Raw genomic sequence first — 20,176 nt, 5'->3', positions numbered from 1 at the left:
CACAACAGAAGGTTAATGTCGATGATAGATAATGAGTGCATAAAAACCAAGTAGGAAAAGACAACCCACGGTTTTAAAATACCAAAAGTAATAAACTAGTCTAGGCAAAAAAGAGAAACAGCTAATAAAAATACGACATTCACCTTCATTAAAAATCAAAGAACTATAAATCAGAGTCCCTTTCTTAGCCAATGAAATTGAGAATCATTAAACAGATTAGTAACTACAAGTGTTGGCAAGGATGTAAAAAGAGACAGGCACTTTCCCACTATCTTCATAAAAACATATGTTCCTTTCCAAAAGGTCACTTAGATTAATCTACCTAAATTCAAAATGTACAGAATCGCCACTCCTGCCATTCCAAATTTAATAATTCATCTGCTAGAAGTTTTCACATAAGCGTATAAGGATATGCATACAGAGATATTTTATTGCAGCATTATTTATAACAGCAAAAAAATATGCGAAGAACCTAAAATTTCTGTTAATAAACAACTAAATAAATACAATACATTATGGTAGACCCAAACAATAGAAAACACTGATCAATTATTTTGAAATTAGGTAAATCCATCACCAGTGTGTTTCCTCTTAAAGCCTTCAGCCCCCATGTACGCAGTCTACTCTGAGGCTATCATGTCGTATGTCCAAACTATCCCATGCATACATACAGACCACAGGCAGAGGTCCCTCCATGGGAGCAGGGTGCCTGGCCAGCAGGATGCCTGGCCAGTGGAGCAGATGCCCCACTCCATGCTGCTGCAACTCCAGCCACCATCTGACTGCAACCACATGACAGACCCTGAGCCGCACCTGCCCGGCCAAGCTTTTTCCAAATTCCTGATTCATCAAATACCATAAGAGGGTTTTGAATCTGCACAACTGATGACCAGATGCTGGACAGGGATGAATTTATCAATCAAGTTGGTAGTACCAACCAGTATGCCTCTCTGACCATAGGAGAGGACACACGTCTCCCAGATTTTGTGCCTAAATCATTCCCGAGGTAAAATGATCAATGAAGCAATGGAAGAGTTGACTCTGCTTAAATACACAAATGGCCAGCTTCATTCAGGGTAATGACCTGGTTCCTCAGCACTTCACTGGACGAAGGGAAATGCCTGAAAAATACTCCACACAGTGATACGGGGATGTGAGCGATGTGATGAGTACTTTACTCCCTTTGCTAGATGCACAGAGAATTTAGGCGCAAACATTTATGCAAGTCCACTTCTAACTTTCAAGTGGAAAAGTAGACTGGGTTATACTCACTAGTTTATAGTATTAAGAATATTAGTAAATGTTTAGGGGGAAAAAATAGGACAAGATGAGCCTGAAAGTCTGAATCCTCTTGTAGTACAGAAAGTAAAGGAAGTGTTACACACACACACACACACACACAGAGTGATGGGGGTGTGTCAAAGGGACACAGGCCCCAACTCCCAATGGTCAAAGCTGGAACAATTTGAGCAAAAGTACAAATAACATATTTTTGGATATAAAGCATAAAATAAATATCAATGAGTTCAAATTGATATAAATGACTGTATAAATAAGAACAGACCAATCTCCAGTACAGAATTCTGAATAATTTATGTAGATGAACCACCTTCGAAGTAGAACATACTCTACTCTGTAAGTGTGGGCTGGGCTTTCAAAGAGTACAGGATGGACAAGTACAAAAAAAGACTATCTCTACAGCGAAGAACGCTGAAAAACACTAGCTCAGTGGTCTGCCTCCCCAAAGTGAACGTTCCCACTCTACTCATGAGAAAACCGTCGGACAAACCGCAATTGCAGGACATTCCACAAAATACATGACTAGCACTCCTCAAAACTGTCAGAGGCATCAAAAACAAGGAAGTCTGAGAAACACAGCCACGAGGAAGCTACAGAGATGAGACAACGAAACGTAACGTGGTGCTCCTGGATGGGATAGGGGAACAGCAAACAGAAAAGGACATCAGGGAAAAACTAAGGAGATGCAAATAGAGCAAGGACTCTAGTCCAAAAGGCTATACCCATATTGGTTCTTTAGCTGTGACAAATGCACCAGACTAATGCAAGCGGTTAATCATCCGGGCTCTGGCTGCACCACCTTCTCCCTTTGCCCCTCCTGCCCTCCAGGGGGTGGCAGTTCCTTCCAGCTCCCCTTCATGTGGCCGCCTCATTGCCACACTATCCAGTCTGGCTTTCAGTCCAGTCCTCCCAACACCTTTCTGACTTGTTTCTTATACTAAATTCTCTTAATTAAATTACCAAGTATGGCCTTTTTGTGATTGGACCCTGGTGAATAGAGCAAGTGATCTCTCTCTCTCTCCCTCTCTCTCTCTCTCTCTCTCTCTCTCTCTCTGTCACACACACACACACACACACACACACACACACACACACACGAAGGCATAATCTAAAGGCATAATCTAAACTAAAATGAATATGGGCAAAGAACTTTCCATTTTGAAGATTCATTTGTTTTTCATTCTCAATCTCCTAGATACAAAAATACATATTTTTAATTAGATCTTGCTTCAGTTGGATTTCAAGAAAAAAAAATGTCTGCCAAAAGAATCCTGAAAATGGTGTTTCTTTTGAAGCTATGATCAAGACAGATAGGAGTCATTAAATAAAAGTACTCGTAAATGATTTTAGGACAAAAAAAATTTAAGTCTGTTAAGCTCATGAGACAGAAAAAAGAGGGAAAAGCAGCTCCTTTATGGTATAAGACATACCCTCAGGCTGCGGACAAAACAGATGGACTAAAAGGTAAGGAACTATGGATTTTATCCAACGTACACTGTTTTTCTTGCCTAGGCAGGTATCTTGCCTTCACAGATGGTAGATCAGAGATAAAACACAAAAGGTGGAGACAGGACATTGTGCTCAGTTACGTTTGTGTGATTTGTTCCTGTGTTTTTTCCAAAATAAATTTTGGAACATAATGGTCAGAAGATCATTTATTCTTGAAAGATGGGCCCGGAGGGAAATAAACAGCAAAAAAAAAAAAAAAAAAAAAAACTATCCAGAGGATTCCTGGTAATTCTCCCCAAGGACAGAAAACGGGATAACAGGGAGATAACAAACGACCACTTATTTTCAGTAGAGACACAGTAGTTACTCGGTCACAATTACAGTGGAGACTTAAAGACAGAACTTAAAAATTATAAGGGAATACAAGGGCTTATAATTTAGGAGGGAACATAATTTTAGAAATGTGTCACCTTTTAATGTGTATATTTAGGCTTAAGTCAACTTCATTACACTCATTCATTTGGGGAAAAAAAATCTTAAAATTACATTTGTATGAACAATCACAAAATTAAGCCTTTTGAGAAATTTATTTTGTTCTAACAAATGTTTCTTGAACAAAGAACATCTGTTCCATATACATATTCATTATTACTTGCTGGAAGAACTATAAAAGTAAAAACAAAACAAACAAACAAACAAACAAAACCCAACAACAAAACCTGTAATATTACAACCCTCAAGTCCTAGCACAGAAGTTTTTAAGACGCTACTGTGGCATTTGCCTGAATTGCCCCCTTTGGTAGCTTCACCGCTGGGCACTTGAAAAGTGGCTGATGTGACTGAAAACCTGAGTTCCTTTTTATTTCATAGGACTTTAGTTGATATAAATTTTAACTTAAATAGCTACATGCGGAACTTACATCTAGCAGGAAAAGAGAAAGCAGTTATGAAACAGCCAAGTAAAAAGAGAGTAAAAGCAAACTTTCCTCAGCTGCCATCCTTTTTAATTTGTTCCTCCCATTGAAACTAAAATGGTCTTTCCAAAACGTAAATCAGATTTTGTCATTAAGAATGAAAATAGAAACAAAAACAGACAGGAAAACACTTCAGTGATTTCCAATTGCTCTTAAAAAGCAAAATCTGTCCAATAGTCTGTCTGCAAGGCCCAGCCTGGACCTGACCCTAGACCCCCTTTCCAGCCTCATCACCCATCACACACCGGTGCACACCACCTACCCTGGTCTCCTTCCAATTCGGGAATGGACACTACTCCTGGCTATCCCAGGGCCTGTGTACAGCAGAATCCTCTTGGCTCACCGGTCACTTCCCCCAGGACACCTTCGACCTCTGTGACTAGGTCCCCTCCCCCTCAGGACTCTCCCTCAGGGCACCCCCTAGCTTCTAGACAGCACATATCACTGCGTCAACATGAGACAGTCTTGTGGGATTCTTTGATACTCTCTCTGGTCCTGTGGGGGTGGACCATGAGAACAGGGAGGAAGTCTTTCCCTTCCCCTAGCCTCCATTTAGCCCCCAGCTTCTTACACAAGATTGCTCACACAGTAGGAACTCTAAATATTTGTTTAGTAGGTTATCAACCTCAGCAATAACAATAAACCCTAATCTAGCATCTATACTGTCTCAGGTACTTTACTCATTAGTGTACATATGTTAATTCATTTAACCCTTAAAACAAACCTCTGGGGTAGCTAGCTACTGTTATTATCCCCATTTTACAGATGAGGAAACTGGGGCACAGAGAAGTTAAAGGACTTGCCCAAGGGCACACAGTACTTACTGGAAAGACAGGTTTCAATCCCAGCAGTCTGGCCCGTAACCACTAAGCTCCATGACCTCTCTATGATGAAGTAGCAACTGAGACCTTCAGGGACAGGGGATATTGAGACAAAGAGCAGCTAAGGAATGTTTCCCGTAAAACAAAAAATGTTTCCCGTAAAAGAAAAAAAAAAATCATTCCTGGGGTAGAAAACAGAAATCATTAACACAAAGTGTATTTGGAAAACAGTACAAATCTGAGCCGACGATAATAGAAGGTATGTTTCAGCAGAGCTGGGACACCGGGGGGCAGGCATCTTGAGACCCTGTCTGACTCTCTCAACTGGCCCAGTAGCATAAAAACAGAAGTTGAAAACAAGCTGAGTCTTCAAACACCTGAATCCAAATTAGGCATATAACATACACATGTCCCATCTTACAGAAGGGACACAGAGTCCCCCTAACAGGTGGGTCCCAGACCGGACTTACCAGCCATCACGTGTGCTGCCTCTTACATCGTACAACTTTGCCAATCAAAGGAGAAAAAGTGCCTCGCATCGAGTTTGACGAAGAGTCAACTCCATTAAGGCATGTGTAAATTCGCCAAATACCTCCAGAGCTCTTACCATGCACAAAGGTCCACTTTAAGTGCTTGACAAATACTGCCTGACCCATGGCCACACATATACATCACAGACCTCCAGGACCGCTGTGACTGGATGAAGCTGACACGCCCAGTCCCCAAGTGGTAACACTGGTACTCAAGCAGCGAGAAACAGGCAAAAAGAAGGAGGAGTTTAGGGGCACACACTTCCCCTCGTGTATTATGTTTAGGAAAACTAACAACTGAACCATAAGAAAGAAGCCTGAGCAGTGGAGGTAAAGCTGAGCGATGAATAAAACAAAAACAAAAACTGTGTTCTAAAAAAAATCTGAATGGATGAATGAATGAACGAATAAAACAAAAAATGTGTTCTAAAAAAATTTGTTTTGATTACTGGGGACTAAGGTATGAGTAGAGACGCCTCCAAAGTTTACCCCATGAACTAGTAAAATAAAAGTCTTGAAATCCTATTCTTGAAAGGCTGAAAAACTGTCTAGCACTGACAAAATCTCGTGGTAGAATACAAATGAAAAGAAATGGAGCAGTATCTGTAAGGTGATCTCATTTTTGTTAGAAAAGGAAGTGAAATGCACACATGGAAAAATCCTGAGGTTAAAAAAAAAAGATTAATAGCAGATAAAAAGAATGCAATCTTTATTTTCTTGCACTTTTTCACATTTTCTGAACTTTACATTACCTGTAACATGTAGTATTTTTATAACATGGGGAAAATTATAAGCTCTCTATACAAAGATTTTAGACCTAGAAGAAAGCCACCTACTCCAAACCCCTTGTATCATGGTCAAAGAAACTGAAAGTCAGAGAAGCAGAGCAAATGTTCAAAGGTCACACAGCAACTACTTCCTATAACTCCAAGTTTCAGGCTCTTTACATGACCCCTGTCTCTTAAAACTTGCTTGAGTCATCCCAGAAAAATCAATGTCCCCTTTTCCTTTAAAAGTTTCCAGACCTGGGGTGCCTGAGTGGCTCAGTCAGTTAGGCGTCTGACTCTTGACTGCAGCTCAGGTCATGATCTCACGGTTTGAGTTTGAGCCCTGCATTTGGCTCTGTGCTAACAGCATGGAGCCTGCTTGGGATTCTCCGTCACCCTCTTTCTCCACCCCTCCCCCACAACCTCTCTCTCTCTCTCAAAGTAAGTAAACATTTTTTTTTTTTACCAAAAAACACTTTCCAAGAGATGACAAATGTATAAATACTTTTATATGGCAACATTCCTCACATTTACTTCTTTTGAGCTGATCGGTAAGGTATTTTAGTGTACATGTAGAGTTGTTCTGTACTTATTTCTTTGGTTAATTCAAAGAGAGACAAGAACAACATGGTCTATTCATAACGCTCCTAACCCACACCCTTCCCACCTGAATAGACTCCATTCACCTGTTTCCTAGTTTCCAGGAGATTCTAATCTAAGTGATGCTGGATGGCTCTCTATAGGAAGCCTATGTGTTTGGATGATGAAATATTATGAAATAAACTCTGCACCAAGGACACTTCACCTGACTCAATGCCACCTGAAAATGCCCTGGTCCAAGATTTCTTTGTTTTGGTTTTGTGTCAAGTATATTGTTGATCGTTGAGAAGGTACTGGCAGTGGAAAGTCTGAACTGAAGAGTTCTGTTGATGGTGTGATGTAAAAGTGAAACCTGCTGGGTATTCAGATGGATGTTTGAATTGGAAGGAACATCCAAATATTATCAGGTCACAGCAAAGGCAGAAGCTGGCACAGCTGAGAGCAATAAAGAGCAATTAAAGGACAAGCCAGGACAGAGTGAGGAAAAGGCAGTTAAAGCACAAGAAACAAATGAGAGCGCAGGTCAGCTCCTGCTACATGGAAAGTGCACACGTGATGGGAGGGAAGAGACAGTGTATGTCATGTCCTGTACACGCAACGAGAGCAATGAATGGGCACCTTTAAGCAAGGCGCCGCTGAGGTCCAAGGAAAGAAAGGGGCCAAATGCAACCAGCAGCAGCGCCATTTCAACCCAAAGCCAACACAGTTGAGGTCTTTAAGGAACAGTCAGGATTTTTTTTTTTTTAATCGTAGCATCATGTATGAGGTCTGTGGAAGAACAAAGGCTAATTAGCAGCCCCAGCTCAAGAAATTCAGGCTGGTGTGCCTTCTCTACCAGTTCATGATCCTTAAGGAGTGCTGCTCCTCAAACTTGAACGTGTAGACCAATCCCTGGGGATCTGCAAAAACAGAGATTCTGGTTTGGAAGGTCTGGGGGGGTGGGGCCCAAAATTCTGCATTTTGTACAGGTGCCAAGGAGGTGAGGCTGAGGTCTGCAGACCACACCTTGAGTAGCAAGGATGTGAATGTCTCCTGAGTAAGGAAAAATAAAAAATTCAGTCACACTAAAGCTTCTCAATAACCACAAGAAAAATGACCACGTATTCAGGACACAAACTTGAAACAATATTAACGAACGTTCAATACTGTTACATTAAAATCCATTAATCTCTCTTGCCCTTTGAATGAAACTTACACCCATTCCTAGTTTTGTAAATCATCCATTGGTCCCTTGGAAAATACTGGTTCACTGAGTTACGTAGTTCTTTCAAATGTTGACACAAGTCATCATACCTTATGGGAAAAAAAAGTCGAACTCCTTACTATCTCCATCAATTTCTTCAGAAAAGTCTTTAAAAGTTGGGAAGCTACCAATCATACAGTAACAGGTACAAGTTGCCCAAAATTCTGATTTTTACTGAAAAGACTGGATTTTTACTATAGGCAACAGGTACCTTAATTTGTTTTCCTTGAAGTGACAAGCTAACATTATTCATTTTGAGACAATGTGGGCCAAATACTAAATCCGAATAACCAGTGCGTGTCAGCCATTCTTTCAAATAAAAATGAAAACTGGTGTTCCAGGAAAAAAAAAAAAAAAAAAAGCAACCAGTCCAGCTCACAACTCAATCACAGAGTTTCCCCTCCAGAAAACAAAAGCACTTCAGACGCGGCAGTGCGTACTTCCAATTTCCCACCTATTAAAAAGGTAGGTAGTTTATGGTTGAGCTTTAATAAAATCTGCTTCATCAAGGACATTTTTACCGCCTCATCCAGTACATTCTTTTAAGTGAAACTGACTTCTTCGTGCTTTAGTCGCAAGTGCAGGGCTACCGGCAGCTGCTGGTGCGACTCATTGCCTTGATCCCTGCTAAGGCGACAGCAGTGGTCCCCGCCACTGCTTTCATGCCCTCAGTGTCAAGGTCAGCACAGTGCAAAGGGCAGGTGACATCTGACTACTGTTGCTAAAATCGTTTGCAATCCATGGCCCCCTGGCCACCCTGGGACCCACCCACTGCAGGTTGAGGGCTGCGGTTTAAACTATGTGGATGTGGGCTCTTGAAACTTTGTTCTACTTGTGTTGTCTTTTGCTTAGAAACATATCTATTCAAAATAAAGGTACTCTGGAGCAACAGAGACTCTATCTGGAAAAATGTCATAACGACGGCTGCATTTTCTTTTGCTGCACAACAGCATCATAAAAAACTACTTGAGTTGCTTTCCATTTCTCTCTCCACGACAGACCGTAGGCCCCAGACGCTTACTAATGTCAAAAAGCGTTTCAAGGGAAAGAAATCAGCTTTAGAAACAAGCTACTTTCTCTGAAATACTTCCTGAAAACCAAGCTAGAATGCTCTTTGAGGATCTCAGACCATGCCTGTGATAGAATGTTTGCCACCTTAAATCTGTGTAAAATCCTATGATATGGGGAGAAAACGATCGATCCACAAATGAGACATGCTTGTGAAAATTTACTCCCTTCTATCATGACTCTATTTTCCTATTCTGGTACATTTAAAAATGTATTAAAAAGGAAACTCAAGGGTGCCTGGGTGGCTCAGTAGGTTAAGCATCCGATTCTTGATTTCAGCTCACGGCTTGAGTTCCCGCCCCATATCTCCCTCTACACTGACAGTGTAGAGCCTGCTTGGGATTTTCTCTCTCTCTTTCTCTCCCTCTCCCTCTCTCTCTCTCTCTCTCTCTCTCTCTCTCTGTCCCTCTCTCCCTCTCTCTCTCTCTGCCACTCTCATGCTCTCTCTCTCCCAAAACAAATAAACTAAAATAAATAAATAAATAAATAAATAAATAAGGAAACTCAAATTAAGAAGATGAAAATCGTTTTCCTCAAAATTTGTATACATTGGAAGTTCAGAATAACATGTGACTATTGACATCACACTGATAAAAAGGCATATGAATGGGATGCCATTTGCCATTAATACAGAATAAAAATCTGTAGTTAAGAGTCCTTGCATAGTTTTCTACTTACAGATGGCAGATGACTTTCGCCTATAAATTTAACCTACTCTTTCTAGAAATAGAGTAAATACACCAACTACACCTGAATAACTTAAGGTACATGTCATAATTATGCAAGATTCTTTGGGTCCATTCCTATCTTAGTGCCACTCAAACTGCTGTAACAAAATGTCATAGACTGGGTAATTTAACAGAAATTTCTCACAGTTCTAGAGGCTGGCAAGTCCAAGATCAGGATGCTAGCCAAACTGCTTTCTGGTGAAGACTCTCTTCTTTCTGGCTTCTTTTTTTCACTGTGTCTTCACAGGACCTTTCCTCAGTGTCAGATGGGCATGGGGGAAGGAAGGAAGGGAGGGAGCCGGCTCAGCTCTCCTCTCTCTTCCCCTTCCTGTACAGATACTAATCCCATCATGACAGCCTACCCTCACAACCTCATCTGAGTCTAATCAACTCCCAAAGACCCTACTTCCAAATATCATTATATTGGGGGCTTATGACTTCACCATATAAATGTGGGAAGGACACAGACATTTAGTCCATAACAATTTCAAGCTTTCTGAACCATAACCACTGGGATTGGAGCCCAGCAATCTGTTGTCCTTAACAGTTTTGGGCTGTTTCCTAAGCACTCTGCTGTTTGAGAAACCTGACTGCATGCCTGTGAGCCTCAGTTTCCTAATCTATCAAGTAGGATTAATTGTCACCATACTTTACTGTTTCAGAGTTGCTGACGTGTTGAGGATCTGGGAAAATGTTTTCTAAAACTGCAAAGTGCTTTGTGAATGATAAACTTTTACCACCTACATTTCCATCAAATCTTATTCTAACATCTAAAAGTGAGCGAGGATAAAATAAAGATTATTATAGATGTTATCTTAATTCTTATAATTAAACCTCAGATAACTAAAATACTCAGGAAACAGAGTGTTCTAGTTAATATTTAGCTGGACATTCTGGTCACTTTAGAAAAGCCCTTTCAAATATATTATTATATTTTCTTTCCGTGGTAAATACATCACTTAGATTTGATTTGATGTCAAAGGATTTTTATTCTGAGTCAGTGTTCTGAATATCAGTTCTTGTTAGGCTTAAAAGAGTAATCTATGCTCTGCCTTGAACTCGTTTGCTAAAAGGTTTCATGGTAGATAAAGGCATGTTTATTTTAACCAAGGTAGTTCTCTAATTCCAAGTTGTATTCCAAAAGCTTATTTGTTCCTAAGTTGTTTGAAACATGAAATGTCTCTCTCCCTACCCCCCCCATTATGAATCATAATTAAGTTCTCTAGCTTGTCCAAAAAGCCCATAAACACAGATGAAATACATTTGCTCTGAGTTACAAGTCACACAGATACTTTGCAGTGGAATTTATCAAACTCAAACCAAATATAAAACCATTTTCATTTACCTTTAATATTAGTATCTGAGAAAAAAGCTAGCTGGAGGAAGATGAGAAGACGGTAAGAATTTCTATAAATATTATGAGCCAATGGTCCCCAGTTCTGTATTATACACAATGTATAAGGTCTCTTAACACAGCCACTAGGGATTGTCTTCAGAATCATGATTAGGAAATAATGGGGGTGGGGGACAGCAACACTGAGTGTCCAGAGTTAACTGAACAAGTGGAATAGGTGGGAAAAAAGAAAATGTTCAAAGGATGGCTGTGTATCCATGGAGTGAAAATAGGTGACGTATCAATGGTGACAGAGAGAGACCAGAATATGACTCAAAGCAGAAGAAAGGAAGTAATAGAAAGCAATGCTGGAGAAAACAATACCCCACAAAAGCCACAAAGACTGAATTTGGGGTATGATAGCAAAGTCACCAAAACAGAAGAGGCCTCGATACAAGTGAAGTAGACTTTCTTTTGTACCTGCAGGATGACCTACCTTATGCATGTCAGATGGCCACACTTGGGTCATTTGAACCTGAGAGAATGCCCAGTAGTGAGATCCTGAGTCTGAGTGCAAGTGATCACAGAGGCCTTGTCTGGCCTGTCCTAAGGTTGGCCTTGGCTGGAAACTTGTTCATAGCTCATTCACTGCCTCTTCCATCTCCCAACGCCCTAATGGAATGATATTCCAGTTTTGATCTTATCCCTGAATTTATACCCAAGCGCCCTACCTACTAGTGCATCTATATTTAGATTCCTGAGACTCCTGACCTTCAATTGGTCATGTGGGTCTGTGGTTGTATATTCTGTCTTCCCATCTTGCCCTTTGCCAAGGTAAAGTGTCACTTGGTCTAAGCAAAAATGAAGCGCATTCACTCATTCAACCAAAAGCCAACATTGAGTGTAAGGCACCTTCTTAGGTCCAGTAGTAAACACAACCATCTTACTTGGCTGCTAGAAATCTGTGATGCATTTTATCACAACGTGTGAAACAAAAACCATAAGAGGCAAACAGGAGCCTTCTTTGACCTCTAAGATGCTCTGATCACATTGAAATATGCAAAACCATGGCTGGCTGGATGTTAAATTTTACAAACCAAAGAATAATGCCAAGTCCAAATATGATTAAGAGCAGAGAACCATCTTGATTGTTCTCCACATTGTACTTTAGAGACAAGACAATGTGTTGTAAAAAGGGGAGAAAAGCTAACCAAAGTAATAATTTTCATGCCCAAACTTCTGATAAACAAGGGCAACCACGGCCACTTACAAAGAACTCTTTCACTGAAAGGTGAAAGTAGTCCCCCATAACTACCACCCACACATATAGCCCTGTACACATACGCAGGTGTATGTATTATTCATAAGCACAGCAGAAGGTCACAAACACAAAGTAATGCTGTAGAGGAACTCACTGGAGAATGGAAAAATGTACTGCACTGTGGCTGAAAGTTTTCTGCCCTTGGGGTGCCTCGGTGACTCAGTCAGTTAAGCATCGGCTCTTGATTTCTGCTCAGGTCATGACCTCATGGTTTGTGAGATTGAGCCCTGTGTCAGGCTCTGTGCAGACAGTGTGGAGCCTGCTTGGGATTCTCTCTCCCTCCTCCCCAATCTCTCCCTGCCCCTCCCCCCTCACAATAAATAATTTTTTTTTTAAAGAAAGTTTTCTGCTCTTTAAAATACCAGGAACAAGAAGAATTTTTTTTCAAATCTTCAAGTCGACCTCAGTTGAAGTCAAAATTTCAGTTCAAAATTTAATTTGGAACCAGGGAAAGGCATTCAGTATTTAACATATCTACTGAAGCATATAGAGAATAATACTTGTATTTGCCCTCTTAGTTTTCCGCAGTCTGGCTCAGTGCCTTTCCAGGGCCCAGGGCCAAAAGCCACCAGAGACTGCAATTCTTTCCCTGGGATCAAACACCATACTTAAAGAGAAGGGAGGGTAGAGCAGGATCTTTCCTTCTTTTTTTTTTTTAATTTTTTTTTTCAACGTTTATTTTATTTTTGGGACAGAGAGAGACAGAGCATGAACGGGCGAGGGGCAGAGAGAGAGGGAGACACAGAATCGGAAACAGGCTCCAGGCTCTGAGCCATCAGCCCAGAGCCTGACGCGGGGCTTGAACTCCCGGACCGCGAGATCGTGACCTGGCTGAAGTCGGACGCTTAACCGACTGCGCCACCCAGGCGCCCCGGATCTTTCCTTCTTTACTGCATCATTTAAGCTTAGCCGAAGTATGTTCAGAAAAATGCAAGAGTTGCCACTGATTATTCTCTGGAAGGCAGCTCTTGTGATTATCCTGCTAGATAAAAACCATGAGGCTGAGGACCATATCAGTGATTGGCCTCTAGTAATCCCAACACCAGATGCAACTAGTCCATTTCCCCAAGTTTATGAAAAGTGTGATGTTCAACTGGAAAAAAGGAACCCATAAGTGCAGCTCCTGTCTAGAAGACATGTTCCAGAACTCTTTGATGTCAACTGTCAAAATCCTTTTGGAGACTTTTCCCTTTGGAAGTGTATCATTTGGGCAAGCTCAGGGAGGAGGGAGTGGGGGGAAAGAAGGGTACTGAAGTAGGGAAGAGAAAGAAGAATGGGTAAAAGGTTTCACATACACTTTAGTTACTAATTAAGATTTCAAAAATACAGCAATGAGTTTAGGTGTATATTTAATGTCCCACAGTATTTCATCGAAAGTCATGAGGTAAGAATTCTCTGCCAATTCAATATGTGTTACAGCAAAAGACCCCGCCTAATGGGGTAAGTGACATTCATGATTGTACTACTTATGGAAGACCTAAGACATTTCCATGTCCAATCCCTAGAGGTGCACCATCAGAGCACAATGGAATGCTGTTTAGCTGATTGCACGTGTCATAGACTGAAATGCAGGTTTCAAAAATAGGACTTTGCTTATACCTTTTATGGATCTATAAGTAAATGAGTAGGAAAGATTTAAAAACTGAATATAGCAATTGGCAATTTAGCAACCTTTCAGGACTACAGGCATTTAGAAATGATTTCACATTAGACTCATGCACAGATTCAATGTACAATTATTGGATAACCTGTAGTGGGTTAAACACGTGAAAATAGTGACACTAAATCATTTACGTGATCATGTTCTAGAAACAAAAGTCTCACATTAACAGAAAGAAAAAAGGTGACTCAATAGATAAAACCTAGGTTCTCATCAATAACACGTGTTCTAGACTCCAACAGTGATATATGATGCAAAAATATACGTTGAGATACAAACATTATGTGGTTTGCAACCCTTCCAATCTTAGGCTTAACTTCTAAGTACTAAGCATATGACACCATCTTTTTAGGAATGTTGGTTCCTCAAAGCATTATAACCTCTCCATGAAACCTAAAACATAGCGAAAATGGAAATGCTTATGAAAGGAAAGTAGATTTCATATATCAGAAAAGATATTCTCTACACAGCATTGTTCAATCATAGCAAGTGATAATGTTACTTCCACATGATACAATAAAAATTATGGCTCCTTGCAAGTTTCCATTTACTTCCCCACAGACGTTGTTCCCATTGGATCCCCACAATAATTCTATGCAGTGGGCAATGAAGACGATGTCCTCATTGTACCAAATAAGAAACTGAGGTTTGGGAGAGTTATACAAGGCCTTAGCAACTACTAACTAAACCAGGAACCCAGGCTCTGACTCCATCCAGCACTTCCTACCATCCATCTAGAATGAATTCCCACCCCCTCCCCCAACACTTTATAAAAGTGACTGTGGATCTTGCAACTGTCCTAACAAATAGCAGAGGAATAATGGCTACTTTTGTTAGCAACAAAAACCGTGTAACCTACGGTTAAAAGAGTAGACAAAGAATGGTAAACGTTTCTTCACGTTCGCATAACATGAATATTGATGAATTTCTGAACAGCTGCAAGGAAATTCCTGAGCAGAGCCAAAAGAAAAGGTTTTTCCTAAAGTTCCTGACAAAACTTGAAGAGCTCTGTTAAATCTTTTCAAGTGAAATTAGTTAATGCAAAGAAAGTCATCAATACTGCAGTCGCAAAAAAAAAAAAAAAAAAAAAGTTGGTCCTTCCTAAGACCCACAACTTTCGGGCTGGCGGACTGGTCATTTTTCCCTTCTAAAAACTTCGTACTCTCATGGGGAGGGGTGGGGGGCGAGGTGGTATCTCCAAAGATCACACTATGAACACTGTGATTTCCTAAGCAGGCCCTTAGAAGCATCGGTGGCACACGTGAACGTGACCTACTCCCCCGGGGTAAGGAGAACAGTGCGGAGCGCGTGCAGGCGAAGAGGAGCGGCAGAAACGCTGCCTCTCTCCGGGCCCCGGGTGCTGACCGCGCACGGAGCGGAGGAGCCGGGCGCCGCCCTCCCCGCCCTCCCCGCCCTCCCGGGCGCCGGGCCGCGGACCTACCAGCGAGAGCACCTTGTAGGTGTTGGGGTCCTTGGCCGTGCGGGCGTGCGCCGCCTTCTCCAGCGGCTCCTCCCCCAGGTCCATGGGGGCCAGTAAGGACGCGGCCGCCTGCCCTTCCCCGGGTGCCTGGGCCGCGCGGCCGTGGCTCGGGTCGTGGCCGTTCCCCGCCGGGCCCTCCCGGGAACCGCGGCCGCCCTCGCCGCCGCTGCTCCCGCCCCCCGAGCAGCCGCCGCGCTCCATCGTGGCCCCCGGCGCTTCGGCCCCGCCGCCTCGCTGCGCCTTTAATAGGCTCCGCGCCGGCCCCGCCCCGCCCGCCGCCGCGCCCGCCCCTCGCCGCCAGACCCTTGGCGCCGCGCCCGCCGCCCCGCGCTAGAAGTGAGGGGAAAGCAACTCAACGCCCCGGATTATTTGGCTTCCTGTCTGATTTCGGGCACTCTGCGTGTCGGTTATTTTGGGTCCTTTACGTGGGCGCGTCTTTAACTTCCCCCAGAGCTTTCCCCTCGCCGCGCCCCGGGCACCCTCCGAACACTTGCAGCAATCGCCCTGGACTGGAATTGCCGAATGTGGTCTGCAGAGGGCATGAGATCATGGGGCCCCAAAATAGAGCGGGAGGAGGAGAAGGATGCAGCCCGGGCTGGTGCCGCTTCTTAACGCCGGGGGAGTGGAGTCGGGCCGACCTGTGTTTCTACGTGGACGTGCAAATCGGCTGGAGGGTCGAGGGTGGGACAGGGCCACCTTTTTCTCCTGCGTAGAAGCGAGCGAGGATTCCCTCAAAGCCCCGCTACCCACTACGACTCTACTCTGAGACAGGAATAGCCAACCTTAACATGTCTAGTTAACAAAAGTGCTCATATATAATGGATACTTAGTTTTTCACGGTGTTGTGCTGTTTCTGGGTTTTTATCGCTGATCCGGCTTTAATATATTTACTTACTAGTTCCTTTAGACTTTCTGTGTTGAAGGTTTCAAAATGCCCATGCTGCCTTATTCTGAAATTGACCCTGATGCTTGGTTAGCAATATTGAACATTTTAACACAGTCTAAAATACTTTGAAACCTTATTTTTGAACCAGGACACGAACGGTGGGCTATAATTCTTGATGGGTTTTGATTCGCCTTTGATTCTACAACTTTTACATTTCCTGGCTCATCAGTTGGAAAAACCACACGTGTGTAGCGAAGTGATTCTTCTCTGTCAAGGTGAAACCGGTGACTTTCAACTGCCTTGCAATGCCAGGGACTGAGTTCAGTGACCAAAGAAAGTTATACAGTAAAAAACCAATCCATTTTCAATCCACTTTGGTTACACGAATGTAGGCAATTCATGGATATTTAATAGATATAAAGTATGTGTTGTTCCCTTTAAAGTAGTCAATTTAGGGGGCGCCTGGGTGGCTCCCTGGGTTGAGTCAGACTTCAGCTCAGGCCTTGATCTCCTGAGTTGGGCCCCTGGGGCTCTGTGCTGACAGCTCAGAGCCTGGAGCCTACTTCAGATTCTGTCTCTCTCTCTCTCTCTCTCTCTCTCTCTCTCTCCCTCCCTCTCTCTCTCTCTCTCTCTCTTTCTGACCCTCCTCTGCTCAAATTCCCTTTCTCAAAAATAAATAAACATTAAGATGGTCAATTTAGGGTGCTTTCTGTTTATATAGACTCATTCATTCATTCATTCATTCAATAATGAATTTTTCAACTCAATCTTTTCACCTCCAACTATATATACCATATCGAAGATGAATAAAAGTACATATTTCTCAAATAGCTCTCAGTCTGGTCGAAGTAGGTAAAGAAAATAAACAAAATAATATAAAACCCAAGTCATATGTGCATCATAGAGTCACAAATAGGATATTTTGAAAGTTTAGTGGGAAGGTAACTGACATCTGGAAGAAGTAAAAGCCATCCCTCAAAACATTGAGCTCTTTTTTTTTTTTAATTACCTTTGAGTCAGCTTTACAAACCACCCAAGAGAAACAGGTTTTCACTATTTCATACTCACACATATTTTTTACCCCAAACTTGGCTCCAAATTTTCCTTTAACTGCTTCCAAAAATCAGATTCAAGGACAAAGATCTGTGCCACGGAGACCGGTCAAATGAGTATCAAATCTGAAAGAAACTCAACAGAGACGTCCAAAGTGGCTTTGAACCTAACAAAACACAGGGAATCAGTGTCTTCACTGTAGCATCACTTTGAAGGCTTCGCCCATAGGAACCATCAGCATAGTCTGCAGTCACAAACTCAAATGCCCTAAATAAGAGGGGCAGCCCCACTGTGGGTGAACCGTGTACCCTGTTATAGGGGTGAGGCATTTACTCAGCAGGATTGTGTGCCCATTGTGGCCAGATAGATTTCTCAAGAGAAACAGGAAATTTAGATGTTTGTGTGAGTTCTCCAGATTGCAAAATTTTGTCTACAAAACTCAGAAAAACAATTTCTTTAAACACTTGAAAGGCCAAACAAAATGTAACACATCTGCAGGGTGGGCCCGGCAAACAGGCCACCAGGATGTGGCCTCTGACATTGCTCAGGCCTCTCCTGTGCCGGTCAGAACATCTATGGGTAACTATAAAAGTTCTAACTGAAATTGTGAAATCAAAGGAATAAGAATGGATCAAGTATGCCACTCAGATTATTTAGCTCCAGACATCACGATGCCTGTAGCGAAGAGTTGCCTCAGTCTTGTTTATATTCCAAATAGTCTGAGAGACGGCTTTACACTCCTAAGTACAACAGAACCACGAAACATAAATCTGCAACACAACTTTCTTGGTTAGGGCAAGGTTAATACGAATGTCTCGGGGCCCCTAGGTGGCTCAGTCGATTAAATGTCTCAGGTCATGAGCTCACGGTTTGTGAGTTCAAGCCCTGCATGGAGCTCTCTGGGCCCATTTTGGATCCTGTGCCCCCTGCCCCTGCCCCTCCCCGGCTGGTTCGTTCTCTCTCTCTCTCCCTCTCTCTCTCTCTCTCAAAATAAATATATAAACTTAAAAAAATAGTATTGAATGTTTCATCTTTGGTCCTAAACCACTTTGCTTTAATGATTGAAGACTCTAGTATAACAGTAAAGATGAGAGTTTAAGATTTTATGAGATTCCTTAAGTTTTACTCTACAGACATATGTAAATGTTTCTCCCTTGCTGCCTGAAACTTGAGACACAGATAAGACCAAAACACCAGATAAAACTGACTTATCTATGTTTGAACTGTGACTTCTCAACATTGAGGAACAGCTCTTCTTGGCTTTTAGAAACGGAAATATGCTGTAGAGTAATTCTTTTACCAGCTGCCCCACACCTTCTCCAGCTTTCTCCAATTCTCCAGTGAAACACCAAAGACATCTAGCCCAGTCTAGAAAACTACATGGCTCTTTCATCTTTGTAAGACTTGGAAAAAAATGTTTGCCATAGTGTTAACTTATTATTAAGATTTTGTATGACATCCTTTCTCTTTCTTTTTTGTAAGCACAAAAATACACTCTCTGGGAGAAGCTTGCATAACTATGTGACCTTGTCCAGGTAGATTGCAGGACCTCTGAGTCTTGGCTTCCTCATTTATAAACTGGTATTACAAATAATACCATAAAACTACACCATGATTTCCAAATGCCAACAAAATGTTAATATTTCCCCAACTTGCATAAAAGTTTAAATGTATTCTTTCCATGTTTAGGGCTGCCTGGGTGGCTCAGTTGGTTAAGTATCTGACTTTGGTTCAGGTCATGATCTCGTGGTTCATGAGTTTGAGCCCTACATGGGGCTCTCTGCTGTCAGCATAGAGCCAGCTTCGGATCCTCTGTCCCCCGCTCTCTCACTCTCTCTTTGCCCCTCCTCCACTCATGCTGTCTCAAAATATAAAAAAATAAAAAATAATAAAAAAATAAGTGTATCCTTTCCATATTTAAATCACTCAACTGACATCCCTAACAGAATAAAGCAATTTAATTTTCACATAAATAATGCATGATTTAGGGGCACCTGGGTGGCTCAGTTTCTTAAGTGTCTGACCTCAGTCCAGGTCATGATCTCTCGGTCCCTGAGTTCCAGCCCTGCGTCAGGCTCTGGGCTGACAGCTCAGATCCTGGAGCCTGCTTCAGATTCTGTGTTTCCCTCTCTCTCTGTCTCTCCCCCATTCACTCTCTCTCTCTTTCTCTCTCTCTCTCAAAAATGAATAAACATTTGAAAATGTTTAAAAAATAATGCATGAGTTACACTTAATTCCTGGAAAGGTTTGAGAGCTGCCATTGAAAATGCATCTATAAAAGGAGAGCCTGTGGGGTCCGGAAGGGATGCTTGCCCCTCAGGGGTGGAGGAGCCATGGTTTGTCATCAAGCAGACAGAAAATTGAGTGAAGTGTAAACTGTAACTGAGAGTAATAGACACTGTGGAAAGATGGAAAACACGTACCCCGTCTAGAGGGAGCTGCTGTCCAGCCCACTCCTTCACTTTCCGGTTGGCCGCAATCTCTGCCACTTCCGTCATCTCTCATACCTCATGTCCAGCAAAACCTCAAGGTGCCAACAATCTGAATTCACGTCTGCCACTTTGCTATTTGCTTTCTAAGTGCCTCATGTCTTTTTCCCCCCTCTGCTCTTCCTTCACTTGTTTACATTTGTGTTATTTTTTTTTATTATTATACTGGGCTAATTCCTCTGTTATATTTCAGCTTTTTTAAAGGAGTTTTTCGGGGTGCCTGGGTGGCTCAGTCGGGTAAGTGTCTGACTTCGGCTCATGTCATGATCTCATGGTCTGTGAGTTCGAGCCCCGTGTCAGGCTCTGTGCTGACAGCTCAGAGCCTGGAGCCTGTTTCAGATTCTGTGTCTCCCTCTCTCTCTCTGACCCTCCCCTGTTCATGCCCTGTCTCTCTTTGTCTCAAAAGTAAATAAATGTTAAAAAACAAAAGGAGTTTTTCTTAGCAGTTACTCTATATAACATGACTCTTTAACTT

At 42.2% G+C, this 20,176-nt stretch overlaps 1 protein-coding gene across 1 annotated transcript in view; it reads right to left on the bottom strand.

The window, feature by feature from the left end:
- Positions 1-15,484, bottom strand: part of ENPP1 (ectonucleotide pyrophosphatase/phosphodiesterase 1) — a 73,970-nt gene extending 58,486 nt beyond the window's left edge. The window contains exon 1 of the mRNA XM_043592386.1: positions 15,235-15,484. Coding sequence (XP_043448321.1) covers positions 15,235-15,474 — 240 coding nt within the window. The 5' untranslated portion in view covers positions 15,475-15,484. The remainder of the gene's footprint in view (positions 1-15,234) is intronic.
- Positions 15,485-20,176: the final 4,692 nt, after the last annotated feature.

The sequence above is a fragment of the Prionailurus bengalensis genome, chromosome B2 (genome assembly GCF_016509475.1).
Source record: "Prionailurus bengalensis isolate Pbe53 chromosome B2, Fcat_Pben_1.1_paternal_pri, whole genome shotgun sequence".
Taxonomy (NCBI): domain Eukaryota; kingdom Metazoa; phylum Chordata; class Mammalia; order Carnivora; family Felidae; genus Prionailurus; species Prionailurus bengalensis.
The sequence above is the reverse complement of the archived record's forward strand: the minus strand, read 5'-3'. Positions and strand labels throughout refer to the sequence as shown.